The following is a 17,491-nucleotide window of genomic DNA, read 5'->3' as shown; positions in this document are numbered from 1 at the left end:
TAACAAGTGTAAAGTTATACATATTGGAGCAAAAACACTTAGTTTCGCATATACATTCACAGGGTCTGAACTAGCAGTGACTGACCAGGAATGAGACCTTAGGGGTTGTAGTGGGTAGCTCAATAACAATGTCGACCCAGCATGTGGCAGCTGTGAAAAAGGACAATTCCATGCTAGGGATCATTAGGAAAGGTACTGAAAATAAAGCTGCTGATTTCATAGTGCCCTGGGCTCCTGCTGGGAGGAAGGGCAGGATATAAATCAAATAATATAAATCTATGGTGTGACCGCATTTTGAATACTTTGTAGAGTTTTGTTTCTCTCACCTCAAAAAGGATATTGTGGAGCTGGAAAAGGTTCAGAAAAGGGCAACCAAAATGATCAAGGGGATGAAACTACTCACCTATGAGGAAAGGTTGCAGTATTTGGGGATTTTGGTTTAGAAAAAAGGCAAGCAAGAGGTGGCATAAGTGTATAGAATTATGCATGGCATGGAGAAAGGCAGAAAACCTCTATGCACTTTCTCGTAACACTAGATTTCACAGACATCCAATGAAGCTGTTAGAAGATTCAGAACAGACAAAAGGAAGTGCTTCTTCACACACTGCATAAATTATGGAATTTGCTCCCACAAGAGGCAGTGATGTGGCCACCAACTTGGATGGCTTTAGAAGAGGATTTAACAGATTCATGGAGGATAAAGCTATCAATGGCTAGTCACGATGGCTATGCTGTGCCTTCAGAGTCAGAGGCAATATGCTTCCAAATACCAGTTGGTGGAAACCGCAGAAGGGGAGAGTGCTGTTTTTAGTCAGGTCCTGTTTGTACACTTCCCACACATTTCTGGTTGGGCACTGTATGAATAGGATGCTGGACTAGGACCACTGGCCTGATCCAGCAGGCTCTTCTTATGTTCTTATTACCATTTTAAAAACATCCCATGGACATCAGTGAGAATTCCAGGTGATATATACCTTTTTCCTAAATCCTGATCTAATCAGAGTTATCAATTTATTAGATTAAGATGATGATATTAGGAAGTGTCCCATGAAGGTCAGTTGTAGAAATACCACAGAACAGCACAGAAAAGTTTCAGAATTTATTAAATTCATTACTTGTAAAAAAAAATTCCAGCAAATCTGAAGAAAAATATTTACAAACATTAAAAACACATACACCATACTCCATCATATGCCAGGGATGTGAAGTGGCCAAAAACATTTAGTAACTTACTGGACACCTCAAAAATGTTTATATGAAACAGTGTCATTTTGTACACATACAATAAGGCATCACTAATGTTACACAAAGGAAGGACATTCATTTTGCCAAACTAGTTCAAACGTTTAAAAATGTTTTTCAGCCCCAAAATGCAATCTAGGGTCAAAATTTGAAGTAATCCTCTTATTATAACTATAAGGACATATGTTTTTAAAAAAAGTCCATGCAAGTGATCTTCAGTTGACATACTTTTACCATGTTCATCCTTGTTTCAGGTTACAGCAGTTATGAGTTTAGTTCTCTGTGCATTTCATTCATTTCCTTTACCTGAAGACAAAACCCAAAGTTTTATTCCTTCCTAGTTTTAATCCCTTTACAATAAGTTTATCCTATTAATCTTACCAAAAGAATGTATACCAGTCACCATCCTAGAAACAGAATATTTCTTGCTTTCATGTAAATCTCCCCAACGTAAAGCTCCCCAACAGCTTTACCAGTTTACTACGGGCTGGCTCACACATAACGCTAAGCCATGATTTGTTTAACCAAAGTTTGGTTTCTTTGAACCTCCATACTCAGTCCAGCACAATAACCATGGTTCATTTTCTGGCAACAAAGAATGATGTGAAGCTATACCTTGTTGACATACAAGTAATTTTAACTATGACTTGCTATTTATGTCAAAACCAAACAACTTTGCTTAACTGTGGTTTGTTTTGACCACCCCACCCCAGATACTTGCAAGCTACAAAGGCACAAAGCAGAAGTGAATGGAAAACAAAAGCAGTCACAAGTCAAAGCAGCTCAATGGTGCTTTTCCTAAAGAAGCTCTCAGGCCTAACTCTGCAAAGCAACAGTGTATTTTCCCCACCCAACTCCTGCAACAAGTCCTCCCAGACAAGTCAGCTCATGGCTGCAAGAAGAGGGGCGAAATTTAAGGGACCAATCTGCATTCTTACATTCATCTATCCAGGGCTGTCAGAGCAATAATTAACTAAAACCCAGCAAACTCAAATGTTATACCTACTTCCAGTAAAAGAACTCTTCACTGGAGCACAAACCTTGGCTTATTGTTCATACTTTGTTTGAATTAAAGAACAATTCAGGTTTGCGCTGCATGCTACGCTATGCTATGGATTGTTTGGGCCTCGTGTAACATCCACCAGGGAGGGGGCACATGTACAATTAAATCATGGCTAAAACAACCTGCAACTTTGCATGAGTATGAACTCAGCCGATGCTTGCTTAGTGAAGGCTATGACATTAGTCAAGTTTGCCGGCGTGCTTGGTCATATATTTAACAGCAATTGTGGTTAATATTAGTAGGCTAGACTCTTGACTAGTCTAAGATGGGATGTAATTATCAGAAGCTTTCCGAACACGACTATGACAAAAACATTGTGGAGAAGGAGTAGTCTGTTTTGTAACTATAAGAACTGCACAGAGTTGTTCACCACTAGCCAAGATACAATCAAATTTTTGTTCAGATTTTTGGCTGAACTGGTCTACAGAAGAATCTACAAGCCTGTAATTTATACGGTTTTGCTTTTTCACAGCAGAAAAAGGCTCTTTCCCGGTCTAATATACACACCAGATTCTGGCTCCAGAGTTCTTCCTATGTGCGGTATACAAGTTATACCCATACAGTTAGATGTCAAAACACATCACCACTACACACACAGAATATTGGCCATACTTGCTACAAACATTGCATATGAACCTTTCAAGAGCTTATTATACGACAGTTAAGTACTAGACGTTATTACGACATTGAAAATTGTTACAGTTCACTTTCTGTGCTACAATATATGCTTAGAGGAGCTCATGTAGTAAGCTATTTGGTTCTATACTATGGTTTAAATATTAAAATACCATCATGGGTGGGGCATTTCCAGCTACGCCGCCACCCCCTGCCTCTGGAGGGCTTATAAGAAGCAGCTGCAGGAGTGGGACTCTGAATACCATCATGGGTGGGGTGTTTCTAGGAGCAAAGTTTAAACTATCTTGAATTTTCTCCTACTTTTGCTATATTGCCAAGAAGTGTAATGTTGCCGGCTAACAGATGTAATGTTGTTATATTTATAGTGTTCTAAAGATTTTTGTGTTTGCTGCGATATTTGTTATGTTACTACTGCTGTTTTATTATTTTAGTTACTACGAATTTTTTTTGCAATTGTTTTATTGTAAGCTGCTTTGAGCAGAATTTTTTTTTGGAAAGGCGGCACACAAATAAGAAGGATGATAATGAAAATATTCCTTTAATATTTTTTTTAAAAAACCACTTACTTCAGCTTTTTCATATTTTCCCCTCTTTCTTCTAGTAAAGACCTGCAAGGGGAGCAGTGGGATATACTTTTTCAGAAATTAACAGTTCAAGGATCCAAGATTAATAGAACAGCCATGTAACATGCAAAGACTTCCAAGGTACCATTCACTGAAATTCCCTAATGATAAACACTTCTAACCAATCAGATCCACATTGCATAGGACACACAGACCACCAGAGCAATCCAACTCATGGGAAGGTGGCAGAAGAGGAGCCAGCAGGAAGCTCAGTATCATCCATTTGTCATTTGGGAGTCGCCGGGCCAACTGAACGTCGGCTCGGCCAAGAGCTGCGTGCAGAAATAAAAAAGAAGCTGGATCTCACAAACACCCCTACCAGCAAGTAAGCACTTCCCACTGACTTCCATTTTATTTTTTTAGACTGACCTTTTTTCCTCAGTGTAACTTTGGCCTGGTTCAGGCCCCACAGCACTCCCAATGGGAATTGGATGTGGTGTAAGTCCCCCCCTCCCGAGTGCCTCCAACATTCCCCTGGAATGCCCCTTTGTGGGGCCTTACACCAGCTTCCGCCAGCACCCCTTCCGCCATGGCTGGACTTCCCCAGGGACTCCTGGCTGAGTCAGCAGGGTCCTGGTTCCACCATGACTGAGCTGGGATGAGGAACTTCTGCTGATGGAGCCAGACCCTGTCAGTTCAGCCAGGGGTCTGTCATATCCAACTCCCCTCAGCCCAGCATAAATACAAGTTGGATTGCTCCCCAAGTCACCTTTGCCTACTTATACTGCTCCATTAGGATCACTGCAAGCCAGTCACTCTGAGAAGGACTGCAGCTCAACGGCAGAGCACATGCTTTGCATGCAGAAGGTCCCAGAAGCGGCCTCTGGCATCTCCAGGCAGGGCTGAGCAAAAACCCTGGCTGAAACCCTGGACAGCCACTGCCAGTGTAGGCAATACTGAGATAGATGGGTCAGTGATCCAACCCTGAATAAGCAGCTTCTTTGGTTCTTACTGTTATTTGGACCAAGATATGAAAACTGGGCTGAAATGGGCTTATAACTTGCACAGCAGTTACCACCCACCCCAGTGCTTGCCTCTGTTATAGACTTACAAAAAGTTCTTATGCAACTACTTTAACAAATTGGGCATTTTTTCCCACCATGATAGCTTCCTATTACCAAAATTCAGCCTATAACTACTTGACCTTCATGCTTGCTATCTCCCATAGTCTTATTCTATACAGGACTGAAAACTATTTCCACATAGAATACTACTGCCTCACAAGAGCGTCAAATAGTGAATCTGATATAACACATGAACCTGCTCAATTATCCTTTCAGGAGGCCCTTCAGGTCTCTCCATCTTCAGAACATTCTCCTAGGGAGGGTCCTTTATATTTTAACTGCCTATTTTATCTCTTCTGTTCCTCGTGTTTTTGTTATCATTACTGTGTAACAGTTATCCTGGAAGGTTTTTCACCTGAATAATGGGGTTAAGAATAGGGATAAAGCGTCTGATAAAGTTAGAAAAACATACCAGTACAAGAATACCAGCAACTATTGCCAGTACTACAACCACAATTACAGCAATAACTCCAGCAGTCAAACGTTTCATTGAAAATGTTGGTGCCTTCTCATCAATATAGTATATTAGAACACCATCAAGTTGAAGAGGTTGTCCTGAAACGTGTAAATAAAGTTTCGGGCCTACAATCACAGAGTCCCCTTTGACCTGAAAGAGCAGAAGCACAAGTTACTTAGTCCAAGCAACACAAATATTTCAAATATAGCACTGAATTCACATGAACAATTCCATTCTACTTTGCACTAAAGGACTGGCATACTTACATCTTTTTCAAAGTAGTACGCCACATCAGCTATATCCACATCACTGACAGATTTCTGTGTAGCATTTTGTTTCAGATCAATAACAATGGAAGGCTTTTCATACTGAATGAATAAAACAAATTAATTAGCGCCACACAGCCAAGTCATATTCTGGGTTTTTTGCTAGGTTTTTAGAAGTCTCTTACGTTTAAGAATTACGTTCCTTTTGAATACTACTGTACATTTCAGTGCAAGTGATTTATATGTTTCAAAAGCCTGTATTCAAACAGATTGATATACTGGTTCAAGCATCTTAACTACTTGATAAGAACATTAACCAAGTGTACAAATTCTCAGCTTTGATAACATGCTGATGACAGATCCAGAACACTGAAATGCAATTCATTTAATGAGAATAGAAAAGTCTTGAACTAGCAGGGTATCAAACTAACATGTGGAAGTTAGAAAAAGGTCCTGCTTCTTGTTGCAGTTCCAGAACTGTACAACACTCTCTTTTGGGAGATTCAGATGGCTCCATCCTGAACCTTTTAACTTCTCTTTACTGTTTTGCCTTCCTTAGTAGATTATATATTGTTGTTTTCACTAGGCTTTAATAAACTGGTACTTTTAATTAAATTGATATAAAAAGTTTGTAATAGAGAGACCTTGATATAGTAAAATAAAATATTTAAATTTAACATTGGGGTTCGAGTATGTTCCTCAACTTGTAAGTTCAGAGACCACTGTTTTGAACAGTGTAAACGCTACTAGCATGAAATTGCATGTCGGAATCAAAGACGACAGGGCAATCCTGCCATCAGAACTTCCAAGAATTGCTATTCATACCGTAACACTTATGTGCGTTCGATTCAGTTTGTAACGTTGAGAAAGTTCATCTATGAAAGTCCTGCAAAGATAAGAATTGGAAACTTAGTACTTGAAGATGTGATTTAGTACTGAAACCTGTGTCATCATCTAACAACTCACTCACACCTTCGGGTTATCCAAGGGACATATGCAACATTCAGCAACTTAGTGGTTCCCTGCCATCAACTCCCATATTTGCAACTGCATTTGCACCTTTCCCCATATTTGGCACTAGCAGCAACAGAGGCAGAACTTGCTTAAACCAGTTCTCCTATCCTGCTACCAATGCCAATTAAACATGCAAATATTTAGGCAAAGTGTAGATGCAGTATGGAAAGAACAATGGCTTTGGATAATGTAACACAGCATTATGTATATACTAAGCATTTTCTTTTGAGTTACATTCCAAAGAACACTCCATCTTTAGCAATTGTATACTTTGCAGACCTAAAGTTTTCCAACATACAAATAGACTGAGGGTTAATCAGAAATACCTCTCAACGGAGTCTTTGTCCAAATCAGTGTCCCTCTCAAGGTGCTTCATTTCAATCATAATCCAGCTGAAAAATAAAATATTGCCCTCAAGAACTTAGCTGATGGTTCTGCACATTAATAACAACCTTAAGAAAGAAGATGTCCAAGCTGTTTATTTAAGATGAAACTTTTATTTTTAAAATTTAAATAGGAACAAACGTGACAATATAAGGAGTGGCCAAACCTGCCCCACCACTATTCTGAGGGCCACATGTAACAGTGGCTGGATACTCAGGGCTATGAACCATCGGGTATGGCCAGCAAATTGTGTGGCTGGCTGTGGGTAGGACTGTAAATACACATACTCACTCTTTAACCTGATGCAGACAAAGTGTCCATCCTTAAGCTACCATTAGCAGTGTGGGGACAGCATTTTTAGTTGCATTAGGAGCACAGGGTGGGGAGTAGGTAAGAACACATACACAGCTCCCTGTGCAGGGGAAATCACTATTCCTGCCCTGAGGACTGATCAGCTGGGCAGCAGAAGGAAGTAGTGGGGCTTGGCAGGCTGCGGGGGAGGAGCTGAGGACTGCACATGGCCTGCTGATTTGCCCAGTTGTGACTTGTGACATATACCATTAAAGTTTTATAACTATACATTTATATCTTTCCCTAAAAATACTGTGGCAGAAAATATATATTTCAAAGTACATGCAGTTTCATATTAGGAGCCTTACCTTGTCCTTACTACTTCATCGCAGGTCATGTTTTTATCCCCCTTTTCTGTTCTTCGTACTCCAGCAGTGTTCACACACCAGCAAGTATCTGTCCCATTGCACTGCTTAGCTTTAAAGTTACCTTTGTCATCACATTCTGGATCATAAATGCCATCATTGTCTAAAAAAGCAGATTTTGGCTTGTTGCTTCTGCCGATCCTTGTGCCATACACTTCAGCTTTCATCAGTAGGCATTTTGAAGACACTAAAATAATGTAGTAAAGAACCATACTGAACATTGCTGAACTATTTCCGTTTCAAATGTTTCACTAATTATGCTGGAAGGTAGCAAAGCATTTCCAGCTCTTATTTGAAATTGTGAAACAAGCTATCCAGGCTTGTTGTGCTTTTATACTCACATGTCCCACAGTCCACTGTGACATTTGACCCAAAACTTGTACATTTGCATGTATTGTCAACTGAAACACAGTTTTGTGTCCGTTTGTTGTTCGCACATAAGCAACCTGTAATATTTAAATGTATCAGTTAGGGGGAAATCCCATGGGTACCATTCACCAAACAGGCAAGCAACTCTCTTCACTTCTGAGGGAAGGAGAAAAATCGTTTCCCAGTGGATCTCTGGACATTCAAGATAAAACCAGTCATCCTAGCTCAGAGGAAGTTATTTTTTTAAAAAATAAATCATTCAACTCAAACGTACTGGAATTTTGACGTCCTAAGAGACCATTCCAAAATAGTTTTCTATTCTTATAATAGTTTTGAAAGTACTTTCTTATCGTGCATTGCGATTACGTTATCAAAATGGTCCAGTTTGCATTTCACAATAAACTATCGTTATACTGTTTACCATAAACACACAGAAGACTCCTGCTTTGCTTCTTCCTTCTAGCCAGAGGAACAAGCTACATAAAATTGCAATCCCTGGTTCTGATGTTGTTTTGCTCAAACTACATCATAGCTTCACTCATGACTTGTTTGGAGCAAAGCAAACCACAATGCCACCCTGGGCTCCTACTGGGAGAAAGGGCGAGATATAAATCTAATAAATAAATTAAATAAATAAATGCCCAGTTTGGGTACAACAGTAAGTCAGAAATCAAAAGTTTGTTGCTCCCACTGGCTAGAGAGAAGGAACAAAGCAGGAGCCTTCTACATGTGCATGGTTTAGTGTGAAGCACAAATGCTGCCATTATGTTCACATCCTTCAGTTGGCCTTAATAGATAAGAAGAATCTAGCCTCTGTAACTATCATTTTAAAAATCATTTTGCCACATTTTCAGATTTATGAAAATCTGGGCTCCAACTGGAAGAGCAGGACATAAATCAAATAATAAATAAATTAAATAAATAAATTTATGCATCACTTTCTGTTATGCACCTACATGGAATAATTTCAAAAAGTATCCTATGTATGCAGGCATGTCAAAGCTGGTCTTGAAGTACTGCTTCAATTGCAAGCTTAACATTTCCAACACAAAAAGTCCTGAGCTTTGGCAACTGCTTTCCTTGACATCTCTGGCACAAGATGTATAGAATGTTGTAGAACTGCGAGTACAGAGCTGACACATTTTATAAGCCTCTCAAGGACAACTGGCAGCTCTAATATAAGCTCAGACTTAGGCTGCAATCCAATAATACTTACCTGAGAGTAACTCCTATTGAACCCAATGGAGCTTACTTCTAAGTAGACATGTTGTGGATTGCAGCCTAAGCTACTTTAGTGGCCCCAAAGGATTTTTAAATGTTCCACTAGTTTTCTGCACTAAAGCCACATTACAGAAATCAAAACAGTCCATAAGACATATAGGTAAGAATTATTATCATGGCTTATATTCTTCTAAGGCACAGTATATGGCTTTATTTAGGAAAAAGAAACTCTAATTTTGCCTGGTTATAAGATAAAGCTGCAAGCCATCGTATATCACAAGCAGGTCTTATCTGAAAAGTTCAGTTCTCTAGATCACCACAGCCTCCCAATCACGCTATTAATTTCCAAACAATCCAAAATAGAACCTTATGTCTTAATCCATCTGCTCTTGCAACATTTATTTATAAGCATTTCTAAACTGCTTAGTATTTAAAACATTCTAAGTAGAATACAAAACCATAAAAATAACAGAACAGTATCATAATAGAGACAACATAAAATCAGTAAAACAGTATTTTTAAGAAAGATAAAAACTGGAATTCACTAATAACATGGCCCACTCTTATGGGTCACAGAAAGCCTGGGCAAAAAGGTAGGTCTTCACAAGACATCTGAAGGAAGGGGATTCCACAGTGCAGGGGCAACAGAAAATGCCCATTTTCAGGGTCACCACACTGTGATAGTTTGTAAGGTGCAGGACCACTAGGAAGATTTCTCCAGATGTGCCAACTGATCTCACAAATGTATACAGGGACAGACAGTCTTTCAGATAATCTAGCCCCGCTTGTTCAGGATTTTTGATGTTAGTAAAAAGACCTTAAACATGGCCCAGAAGGAGATACAGACACTCCTTCCTTTGACTACGCATCTAGAGTACCATACAAGATGGCCTAATGATAGTTGCCCAGATGCACAGCACGATTTATTTATTTCATGGAAGGATGTGAGGGCTGTCCACCCACTCCATCATGCAAAGACTGTGGCTACCTAGGCAAGTGACTATGCTTACACAAAGCATATCTGAAGCCCTAAATAACACATTAATATATTGTTGACATAGGAATTATATCAACATCTTTCTAACATACCCTCTCCCTCCTGCACTGGCAGCTCATGTGAATATTAAAGCAAGGTTTCCATCTCAAATCCAAGAGACCTCTATTTTATCCTAAGTATAATGAATACTTAAGAATATAGGCAAGAAAAATAACAAAATATCCCCCCCCATTTTAGTGAATGGGATCCTCCAGAAGATGAAGGAAAAAAGGTTTTGTACACACATGACCCATGGAAGTACCTAGTGGTGCCTACTCATGTTTTATTAACATGGCTTACAATTAGAGCTGCCATCCAACTAGTTAATCGTATTTTTAGTCAATAAATCTTCACAACTTCCTTCAACATTTTATGCATACTGTTTTAGATGAGATGTAGATATTGCAGCAGGTATCACCTTAGAACAGGCAGGTGTTCCTTCTGCAAGAGGGAAGTGGAATGCCTCTTCCAAGATGGTGCTTGCCATCCAGTGTTTGGTAAATTCCTGTGTTTGAAAAAGTTATAACTGGACAGATTTTTTGAAAATATCAGTGACACCTTTTAGTGGAATAAAAGATCAATTTACTGATTAACCAAACACTGCAGCCCTATTTACAACCATTCTATCCATCATTATATTGTGAAAAGTCATAGCAATTATGACTACAAAATGTGGTAAAAGCATATTAGAAACTTTAATTACCCCTTAAAATGGAAATGGGCTGCCTTCAAGTCGATCCCGATTTATGGCAACCCTATGAATAGGGTTTTCATGGTAGGCGGTATTCAGAGGCGGTTTACAATTATTGCCTCCCTCTGAGGCTAGTCCTTCCCAGCTTGCTACAGCTGCACAAGCCAGCCTTCCTTGTCCACAACTGCCAGCTGGGGGGCAACTGGGCTCCTTGGGACTATGCAGCTTGCCCACGGCTGCACAGGTAGCAGGGCACGTAACCTGAGCCACTCCCTGTGGAGGTGATCTTTAGCTGGCCCTTGACACCCAGGAGACATGAGGGGGATTTGAACTCACAGACTCTGGAGTCCCAGCCAGGCTCTCCTCCCCACTGTGCTATACCAGCTGTTAATTACCCCTTAAGACTACTTCAAATGATGTTATTTACAAACATAGAGAAGTAGTGTAATATCATATTGAATAAATCAAGTGCAAATAAATTCTAGACCCAAGTTCACCCATTCTGGTCTCAACACTCAAAAATGGTGTAGAACAGCACTCTTCAGCCTTTTCAGACTCAGGGCCCACCTTTAACCCAAACATGTATTTGGGAACCAATTTCTGTCTTAGATTAAGGCTACGACCCAGTAATGTATCCCAACTCACCAGTTGAGGACCAGTGGTTAGAGGCCATTTTCAGGATATATAATTTAAGAAAATCAAACATTAGCATGAGGATTGCTGCAGTAAGCAGGGGGTTGGACTCGATGGCCTTATAAAGGCTCCAGCTCTACTATTCTATGATTCTCTGATTCTACGACTGCAATTTCAGTGGTAGAGCAGCTGCTTTGCACATAGAAGAACCCAGGTACAATTCCTGCCATCTCCAGGTACGGTTGGGAAGGGCTCCTGTCTGAAACCCTGGAGATCTGCTGCCAGTGAGCATAGACAGTACTGAGCTAGATGGACCAATGAATGGTCTGACTCAATATAAGGCAGTCCTATGTTCCACTTCCTAGTGGTTTCCTCTCAAAGTCTGAGAAAATAAGGTTCTTGGGTATCAAGTAAAGGGTGTCACTAATAAAATTATAAAATAAAATGTTAAAACTTGCATGTTGAATAATATATACTTAAAGAATCTAATTCTCTCTATCCAGCAAGAAAATGTCTCCTCCCCCCCCCATTTTTAAACAAAGTTTGGGATGCCCTAGTAACTGCAGATGAGATAATTAGCCATTCATTTTACCAAAGCTCAATTTTAAAACTAGGGTTCAATATTTCTGACAAGACGGCTGTACTAAAAGAAAGGCACTTCAGATGTACTAAGAAACATTCCCACTTCAGCAAAAGTCGTAATGCAGAGACATTTTTTCACAACTGATTTTACAAATGTTGTTTCTCCCCCAGTAGAAGACTAGGTTTGCCCTCAGGCACCTTCCCTTAATCATAGGTACCGTCTCAAGGCTCCTGAGGAAAGGCGCCAGATGCATCTCTACTCAGCTCTACCAAGCACCCCTCCCCACCAGGAAATGAGAATTCTCACAGCAACTTAAAGGCCCCACTGGTGCTGACACAGATGAAAAAGGAGAAAAGTTGCTAGCTTGTTCCCTCCAGGGTTCTTAGAACCATAACAGGGAAGTCTCTCACTTCCTGATGGGAGAGGTGCCCAGCAAAAGGAGCTCTCAGCTTCTTTTAGCCCATTTAACACCATCAGCTTGCAAGGAGTGCATAAGAATCATGCTCTTCTCCTTTATGCAGACACCTCTCCCATCAGCCACAGTAGAGGTAACAAACACCGTAGAGATAACAAACACTGATGAGCTTTCTATTCACACAGGTTGGCTAAGTCGGCCACAGCATACATGGGGAAAGGAGAGAGAACGGGTTGGTTTGGTTAATCAGGTCATTTATCAGTAAATGTCAGAACCCTAGAAAGTTCCAGTACCAGGGCTCGCTCAGTAACTTTTACTGCCTGAATGAAAATAATAATAATAATAATAATATTTAATTTGTTTTGTTGCCTATCTGGCAATTAGCCACTCTAGGCGACGTACATTAAAATGAGATAAAGTACAAAAATTTCAAATGCAATCACATAATAACAATAGATAAAATATTGGACAGTCATCGATACATATAAAAACAGTTGTATTAGCAGCATACGACAGATGACAAATCATGGAGATTTACCCATCCCAAGGACCTCATAGGCCTGCTGGAATAGCCACGTCTTCAGGGCCTTGCGGAATACGTCTAGGGAAGGGGCATGTCGGAGATCACATGGGAGGGAGTTCCAGAGAGTGGGGGCCACCACAGAAAAGACAAGATGATGCCCACTCATATTCCACAAACAGCAGCCCACTGGACTAGCAGTTTAATGTCAGCACTGGCAATGGGGTCAGTGTTTGCCAATCACACCTGAGGGCCACAAGCTAACTCCATAGTACACAGAGCTCTGTTCGCCAACATCTCAACTGCTCTCAACATTTGTTGCTTGAACTGCCTCTCTCCGCCTAGTGGTAGGGCTGGCCCTACCCAGCACTAAGGCTACAAAGAAGTGCTAATTCATCAGCCATATTATAAATCTACTTCCTCTTTGTTATGTCACTGACAGAGCCCCCAACCCATAAAGTTTTTGGCAAAAGCTAAAGACACACTTCGTAACCCTGGCCTTTGGCTTCTGAGATTTATGTTTTCAGAACCCACCTTATTCTTTTAAATGAAATGTGTTTAATTCTTGTTAATATTGTATTTTAGATTTTGTAATCCGTCCTGGGACCTATTGATGAACACACACACACACACACACACACCCAAAGAAAAGCACCTATGGCAATGTTTGGATATCTATGAGGAAAAGATTCCCCTGAGTAGGGAGGTTCTTAACATGATCAGAGGAAGTTCAAGAAAGGAGCAGGTGGCTGCCCAGACCAAGATGGCCTTATCACCCATTTCCTTAGACAGGAAATCATGCATCTTGGAATAACAATGTCAAAGTGTTACTCACCCAAGATTCAGACACACCCATATACTATGCTACTGAACAAACAAGGGTCCTATAAGCACCCCAAAATTAATACAAATTTTGAAGGAAAGCCTTTAAAAGCTTGTTCCAGAATAGGACATGTTTGGGTTGCATCCAACTAATAAGACTGACTGAAATGAGCGGATCTCAGTCACATCCATTAATTTCGATGGGTCTCCTCTACCCAGGGCTAACATTGAATCCAACTCTTTCCACGAGGGAGAAATCAGATGATCATGATGAAGAAAGGCTATGAACAACGCCCCTCGAAGGGCGTTGCCTCCAGCTCTTTCCATGCAGTCGGATCCTCGAGGGGGCCGCCAGTCCCACACCAGCCTCCCTCCGGTCCCCACCGGTTGCGTGCAAACAGAGTTCTCCCACCCTATATGAGATGAACAACCTCGTCTCTTCTTCCCGCACCCCGACGAGGCGCCATTTTGTGGCGAACGGGCATCGCTTGACTCCCTTCTAAAAGGCGCTCGCGGGGCAAGGCGCCATTAAACCCCCCGTGGACGCATAGACGGAGATAGGATAGGTTGAGAGAAACCTGGAAGAAAAGGGGGGAGAAGCCTCCCTGAAGTTGTACGCACTTGATTGTACAGTGGCAGCGAGCGCCAGCACCGCCAGTAGCAGCAAGACAGTCCCACGGGGCAGCTCCATCGTCAGTAAGTTGAAGGAACAGGTAGACTAAAAATAAAAATAAGAGGTGCGTGAGGAGCGCCGCTTCGACGCGTCTTCTCCTCAAGACTCCGCTGCGCCCCTTTTGCTCTCTCAGGCTGCTCAGCAGGTTCCGCAGGTAAGCCAAACTCCTCTCAGCCGGCCGCGCCCGCCTTCTCAAGTTACACCAGAGGGCCCCCCTACGCCGCCTCCCTTCTGCACCTGCGTCGCTCGCGCTCCGTCGGCTTCCTCCTCCTCCTCCTCGCGCGAAGAACAAATGAGCCTCGCTGCTGGGCTCCTCCGAGCGCTTATAGCCCTCAGCGCCACTCGAGCGAAACTGGGAGTGGCCCCCACGGGACTAGGCGGGGAGAGTCCGGCGGCGAAAGGTACTCACCGGCGTGCTTGGCTGGCCATATATAGACTTTTCCGGGCGAAGCACCTTTGGGCAGGAAGGGATAGATGCCGAGGTAACGTCCAAGGGCAGCGCCTGAGGCAATACGGGTGAATTCTACAGCGTCGTTAAAAATATCATAGTAGGAGGAGTTGTTATACAGTAATGATAAAGCTAGTTGTATTCTGCTGGTCGGCCCTCGGAAAGGCAGGACTCTCAAGGTGGCTTCAAGTGCTTAAAGCATAAGATACAAAAACGAAAAACGTTAAGGTGGAACACACACCCTTTCCCCAAAAAAATAGAAGGCAAGGAGAATTTTAAACTGGTCAAAGAGTAAGGACGTTTTGGTTGCCTGCCTACCCATAGATCCTGCCCTTCAGCGCTTAGCGTGGTTCATAAGAATGTACAATAGCAATAAATCAAATACAAAGTCAAACATAAAACAAACAGTAAATAGGGATTGTTGTTACGTGCCTTCAAGTTGATTAAGACTTATGGCGACCCTATGAATCAGCGACCTCTAATAGCATCTGTGGTGAACTACCCTGTTCAGTTCTTATAAGTTCAGGTCTGTGACTTCCTTTATGGAATCATTCCATCTCTTGTTTGGTCTTCCTCTTTTTTTACTCCCTTCTGTTTTCCCCAGCATTATTGTCTTTTCTAGTGAATCAGGTCTTCTCATTATGTGTCCAAAATATGATAACCTCAGTTTCATCATTTTAGCATCTCGTGATTTTGTTGTTGTTATGTGCCTCCAAGTCGACTACGACTTATGGGGACCCTATGAATCAGCGACCTCCAAGAGCATCTGTCATGAACCACCCTGTTCAGATCCTGTAAGTTCAGGTCTGTAGCTTCCTTTAGGGAATCAATCCATCGCTTGTTTGGCCTTCCTCTTTTTCTACTCCCTTCTGTTTTTCCCAGCATTATTATCTTTTCTAATGGATCAGGTCTTCTCATGATGTGTCCAAAGTATGATAACCTCAGTTTCATCATTTTAGCTTCTAGTGATAGTTCTGGTTTAATTGGTTCTAACACCCAATTATTTGTCTTTTTCGTGGTCCATGGCAAAGCGCTCCTCCAACACCACATTTCAAATGAGTTGATTTTTCTCTTATCCACTTTTTTCACTGTCTAACTTTCACATCCATACATAGAGATTGGGAATACCGTGGTCTGAATGATCCTGACTTTAGTGTTCAGTGATACATCTTTGCATGTGAGGACCTTTTCTAGTTCTCATAGCTGCCCTCCTCAGTCCTAGCCTTCTTCTAATTTCTTGAATATTGCCTCCATTTTGGTTAATGACTGTGCCAAGGTATTGATAATCCTTGACAAGTTCAATGCCCTCATTGTTAACTTTAAAGTTATCTAAATCTTCTGTTGTCATTACTTTCGTTTTCTTGACATGTAGCTGTAGTCCTGTTTTTGTGCTTTTCTCTTTAACTGGTTTCTGCTAGTAGTATGGTATTGTCTGCATAACTTAAATTATTGCTATTTCTCCCTCCAATTTTCCCACCTCCTTCATCTTGGTCCAATCCTGCTTTCCGTATGATATGTTCTGCATTTGGCTTAAACAAATAGGGTGATAAAATACACCCCCTGTCTCGCACCCTTTCTGTGAACATTATGTGGATTAATACAATTGATGGCTTTGGTTGGGTGGCTTTTTTGCAGAATACTGTTCACTGTCCGGAATGGATATCAGAACATGGTTTCTGTGGACATTTTTTGGCTTACTGCATAAATCCCATCTAGTAATGTGTGACTGGGGAATTTGGTTTGGCTAGGTCAGAAGTTGCCATTCTGTTCTGTTCCAGATGGGTTCTGGGTGTGAAGGAGATAATAAAAGTATAATATTGGAATACTAAGATACTGTATTCTAAGTGTTTCTAACACTGTTTTTTGCATCATTTATATTTATTCTGGTTCTAATCCATTCTGGCTTTTACACCATCCTAACAATAGAGCAACAGTATACTGAGAAATACTTAATGGGATTAATTACCCCTAAAGCAGGGTTGATAAACATTTTGCCTCCTGGGATGGGGATGGCTGCAGCCAGCAGTAGACAGTGCCTGGGCTAGTGGTAGGTGAGATCAGATTGTTCACACACACTCATGGAGAGGATATGATACAACATAACATATGAAGAACCTTGATAGATGAGATCAAAGGCCCAACTAGTCTGCATCTGTTTCTCACTAGATGTCTATGGGAAGCATACAAGCAGGACATGAACACATGTTCCCACTCCTTTCCCAATGCAACTGCTGTTTAAAAGCATACCACCTCCAATTCTGCAGGTAGTACACAGCCATTGTGACCACTGATAGCCTTATCCTTCATGAATTTATCTTGCCCCCTTTTAAATACATCCAAGTTGGTGGCCATCGCTACATCTCATGGTAGCTAATTCTATAGCTTAACATGGGGAATATATGCGTATCTGAGTATAGCTAGGGCGTAATAACTTTGGCCTAAATCCTAACCTTTTAATCTGCTGAAGAGCCCACCTCCTATGCTTGGTTCCCAGCTGCAAATCCCACTGTTTATCTAACAACTTTCTCCACTTTTCACTATAACATCTTTTCGGATGTTTTTGGTTTGGCCGTCGCAAATAACGCGGCTCAGGCGTGCAATAATCGGCTGCCGTC

General features: G+C 41.3%; 1 protein-coding gene across 2 annotated transcripts; it reads right to left on the bottom strand.

The window, feature by feature from the left end:
- Positions 1 to 1,086: 1,086 nt before the first annotated feature.
- EPCAM (epithelial cell adhesion molecule) lies at positions 1,087 to 14,957 on the bottom strand. Of its 2 annotated transcripts, none has more exons than XM_061625639.1 (10): positions 14,838 to 14,957; positions 14,377 to 14,473; positions 7,807 to 7,911; positions 7,409 to 7,652; positions 6,692 to 6,757; positions 6,177 to 6,237; positions 5,352 to 5,453; positions 5,041 to 5,235; positions 3,508 to 3,549; positions 1,087 to 1,548 (listed from the first exon to the last, which is right to left on the bottom strand). In XM_061625639.1, exons 2-10 carry the CDS (start codon positions 14,444 to 14,446, stop codon positions 1,507 to 1,509), a joined length of 927 nt encoding a protein of 308 aa, XP_061481623.1. In that variant the 5' UTR covers positions 14,447 to 14,473; positions 14,838 to 14,957; the 3' UTR covers positions 1,087 to 1,506. The 2 variants fall into 2 exon arrangements, with proteins under 2 accessions (XP_061481623.1, XP_061481622.1); XM_061625638.1 differs by lacking the exon at positions 14,838 to 14,957 and adding an exon at positions 14,666 to 14,824.
- Positions 14,958 to 17,491: the final 2,534 nt, after the last annotated feature.

This window comes from Rhineura floridana, chromosome 4 (assembly GCF_030035675.1).
Source record: "Rhineura floridana isolate rRhiFlo1 chromosome 4, rRhiFlo1.hap2, whole genome shotgun sequence".
Classification (NCBI taxonomy): Eukaryota; Metazoa; Chordata; class Lepidosauria; order Squamata; family Rhineuridae; genus Rhineura; species Rhineura floridana.
The sequence above is the reverse complement of the archived record's forward strand: the minus strand, read 5'-3'. Positions and strand labels throughout refer to the sequence as shown.